The sequence below is a fragment of the Acanthisitta chloris genome, unplaced genomic scaffold, assembly GCF_000695815.1.
Source record: "Acanthisitta chloris isolate BGI_N310 unplaced genomic scaffold, ASM69581v1 scaffold28244, whole genome shotgun sequence".
NCBI classification, from domain to species: Eukaryota; Metazoa; Chordata; class Aves; order Passeriformes; family Acanthisittidae; genus Acanthisitta; species Acanthisitta chloris.
In genome coordinates this window covers 1-3,250 of record NW_008671417.1, presented here as the reverse complement: position 1 = coordinate 3,250, position 3,250 = coordinate 1, and the positions used below count along the sequence as shown (strand labels likewise).

General features: G+C 44.7%; 1 protein-coding gene across 1 annotated transcript in view; it reads right to left on the bottom strand.

The window, feature by feature from the left end:
* The window catches only part of LOC103801669 (DNA replication licensing factor MCM6-like), a gene marked incomplete at its 5' end in the record, with an annotated part of 12,680 nt that extends 10,101 nt beyond the window's left edge, over positions 1 to 2,579 (bottom strand). The window contains 7 exon segments of the mRNA XM_009074093.1: positions 1 to 39; positions 125 to 202; positions 205 to 283; positions 1,041 to 1,060; positions 1,256 to 1,488; positions 1,754 to 1,864; positions 2,433 to 2,579. Coding sequence (XP_009072341.1) covers positions 1 to 39; positions 125 to 202; positions 205 to 283; positions 1,041 to 1,060; positions 1,256 to 1,488; positions 1,754 to 1,864; positions 2,433 to 2,579 — 707 coding nt within the window.
* Positions 2,580 to 3,250: the final 671 nt, after the last annotated feature.

Below are 3,250 nucleotides of genomic sequence, written 5' to 3'. Positions count from 1 at the left end.
CGGTGCCGGTGAGCCGGGAGCCGGTCTCGGCGCGCAGCCCTGCGCCAGAGCGGGAGTCAGGGCAGCATTCCCAGAGCAAACAGCAGGGACACCCCACCGAGGGCACGAGCAGCGAGCGACAAACCTGGTGTGGAGAGCTGGGACACGTCGGGCACGACGATGAGCGAGCCGGTGAAGTCGCACTTGTCGCCGGCCTGCGCACGGCCTCCGCGCGCAGGATCACCTCCACGCTGCGCGGGATGCTGCCGTGCGGCAGCTCGCCCTGCGTCTCCTGGATGCGAACCTGGGCAGGCACAGAACACTGAGCACCAGCCACTGTCACCAAATTCCTAACTGCTTCGAACACTGAGCTGCTAGTAGATGTGGTAAGCAGCATCTGATTGCTGCCAACCGTGTCAACCACAAAATTTGTCTTACAGTGAGACAAACAACCTCTGTGCTAATCAGTACCTAAGGAGTCTTGGGGAAACTTAAGAGAAGCAGCTTGAAAACTCCACTTCATGTAGCTGACATAAAACACGACTGCAGGATGTGTTGAGGATTTGGGAGAGTAAATTATTCTAGAAGAGCAAAACACTGCACATACCAAGACACCTCATTTTATATTTGCATCAAACAACTACAAATCATGTACCTGCAGTATGAGATAAACAATGGCTTGATTATGTGGGGTTTCAGTGGTTTACTTAGACCACAGAAACTGGTTTGATACTATTAATCTTCCATGCTTAAATCTAAGCCTTCCATAGAAAGAACTTTCTGCAGAAATTCCAGTGCCTCTTCTTGAGGTCTTGTCTTGATGTCGACAGAACCAAATCTGTTTTCACAAAATCACAGAATCAAATAGGCTGGAAAGACCTCTGAGATCAAGTCCAATCTATGAACTAACACCACTATGTCAACTAGACCATGGCACTAAGTGCCACGTCCAGTCTCTCCTTAAACAATGTGTGTCTTCAATGTGTAGCAGAACAATCAACCCTTCTAACGACCACAGGAACATCATTTTTTGTCACTGTCCTCCAACCTCACCACTGTACCTTTTGGAAATCAACAACCTCTGAGATCAAGTCCAATCTATGAACTAACACCACTATGTCAACTAGACCATGGCACTAAGTGCCACGTCCAGTCTCTCCTTAAACAATGTGTGTCTTCAATGTGTAGCAGAACAATCAACCCTTCTAACGACCACAGGAACATCATTTTTTGTCACTGTCCTCCAACCTCACCACTGTACCTTTTGGAAATCAACAAAATTTGTTCGTTTTTTTTTTCAGGAATCTCCTCCTGTTGGCACAGACTGGGTTTCTGCAGATGTTTGGCTGTGTGTATTTGAACTGCTGCTCCACATCTTTGATGACAGTCTGGCAGTCGAGGCACAGGAAGGTTCCACTCACGAGCTCGGGATGGACAGGGTGGGTACGAACCACCTGCCCACTGATGCGCAGCAGGGAGCCAATCCTTGCTGAGGTCAGTTCTCTAATTCTGTTCAAAACAGAAATTCATAAGGATTTCATTACTGAATTGACAATTCTAGGCCCAAGGTACTAAGAGACAACACAGCTTCATTCAGTCTGTGACTAAAGAAACAAAGTCACTAGAATATATTTGCATTTTATGATCAACTGCATTTTATGATCAACTGCACATTTCACACTATATAATCAAAACATTTTCAGTGTGCTTTGACACCGTTTTTTCCCCCCAGTAGTAAAAATGCACAAGTTGCTGGAATTAATAATCATCTTACTTGTGTCTGGTAGGCAGATCTTGGAAGGCAACATAGAAATCCTTGTTTGGAGGAACTTTTCCATGGTCTCTGGCAAAAGTCTTTGTTGCTCGACAGAGGTAAGGATAAACCCTGAAATATGGAAAGAAAAGCTCAAATTTTGCAGAAGCTATCAAAATGCCTTCTCTGGTTTCGACTGCAGCAAAGGCTGGTATCAGATTTCCAGGTTCTGGCTTTTACTGCCACATTATGCAGCACAAAAAAAGCTAATCTAAACATGCTAAATGGAAGATTACTGCATAATAATGTTATTTGCTTTATTGTTTGATAATAGACTTTTTAAAGCCTCATTTTATGACAATTTTATCCCTATATTAAGAAATGACTCTTCAAAATAACCCACTAGCTCAATAAAATATTTTCACAGCATGAAATTTAAGTTTGTTCTGTATTCCCATGCTGACCCATCTACTTCTCTACCAGAATAAATGCAATTGCCTTGTTAACTCATTGTTTCCAGAGAAGAATCCACTGACAAATGCTTTGATCCAGCAAAAAATAATAAATCTTAAATAGAAGTGTTTTCAGGATGCAGAAAGCAGATAAACCTCTCACTCTTTACACAACTGGCAAGATATTACAGGCCTGAGACTTCAGCAGTGTTCAGCTTTACCTGAAAAATAAAATCTTTACACTTTACCTATAAAATTCCTCCTGAATAGTGGTAGAGAGCTGCTGATTGAACTGTTCCAAATCCACAAAGCTGACAATCAACGTGTTCCTCTCTGGCCGAATCAGTTCTTCGGCATCACGTAAGTACTTGACCTCCCCATCACTGTTCTGGAACCTGAAATGGATTTGGGGAAATGTTTCAGTCACACAGCAGGCAACAAGTGAGTACTTCTGAGCTCAGGAGAGAAGGCAAAGAAAAGGATTTCTCACGTTAAGGCATCCCACAGTCCCTTGCAAAGCACTTTTCCAACAATATTTCTTCTTCCACCCCCTCCATCTACCACCACCCCAACACTGATGCAGCAGGTTTGCATTTCATGCAGCAGAGAGCAGTCCTGAGTGCCACAGAGTGTTACTTATGGTTTAACAAAGACTCTGCCCCAGCAAATGGGGTTTTACTTCCTCAGGGTGATGTTAATGGTTGCATTGTTTGCTGCCAACGGCTCCTTGGGAGGCAAAATGCAGCGAGCCAGACGTGCTGGTGTTACCATCCAAGCCGTGGCAGTGGTTTTCAACAAGGCTGTCACAAAACTTTGGTAAAAGGGACCACGTGCACCTAATAAACCAAATAACCACAGAATGGTTTGGCTTGGAAGGGATTTTAGGATCACTTAGTTCCAACCCCATTGCTACGGGCAGGGACACATCCCTCTAGTCCAGGTTACTCCAAGCCGCATCTAGAACACTTCCAGAGATGGCGCAGTCACAACTTCTCTGTCTCTGCGGAACAAAGTCCCCGACAAAGCTCTCTAGGAAGCATTTTGCCAACCGCGGGAGCGCCGAGCT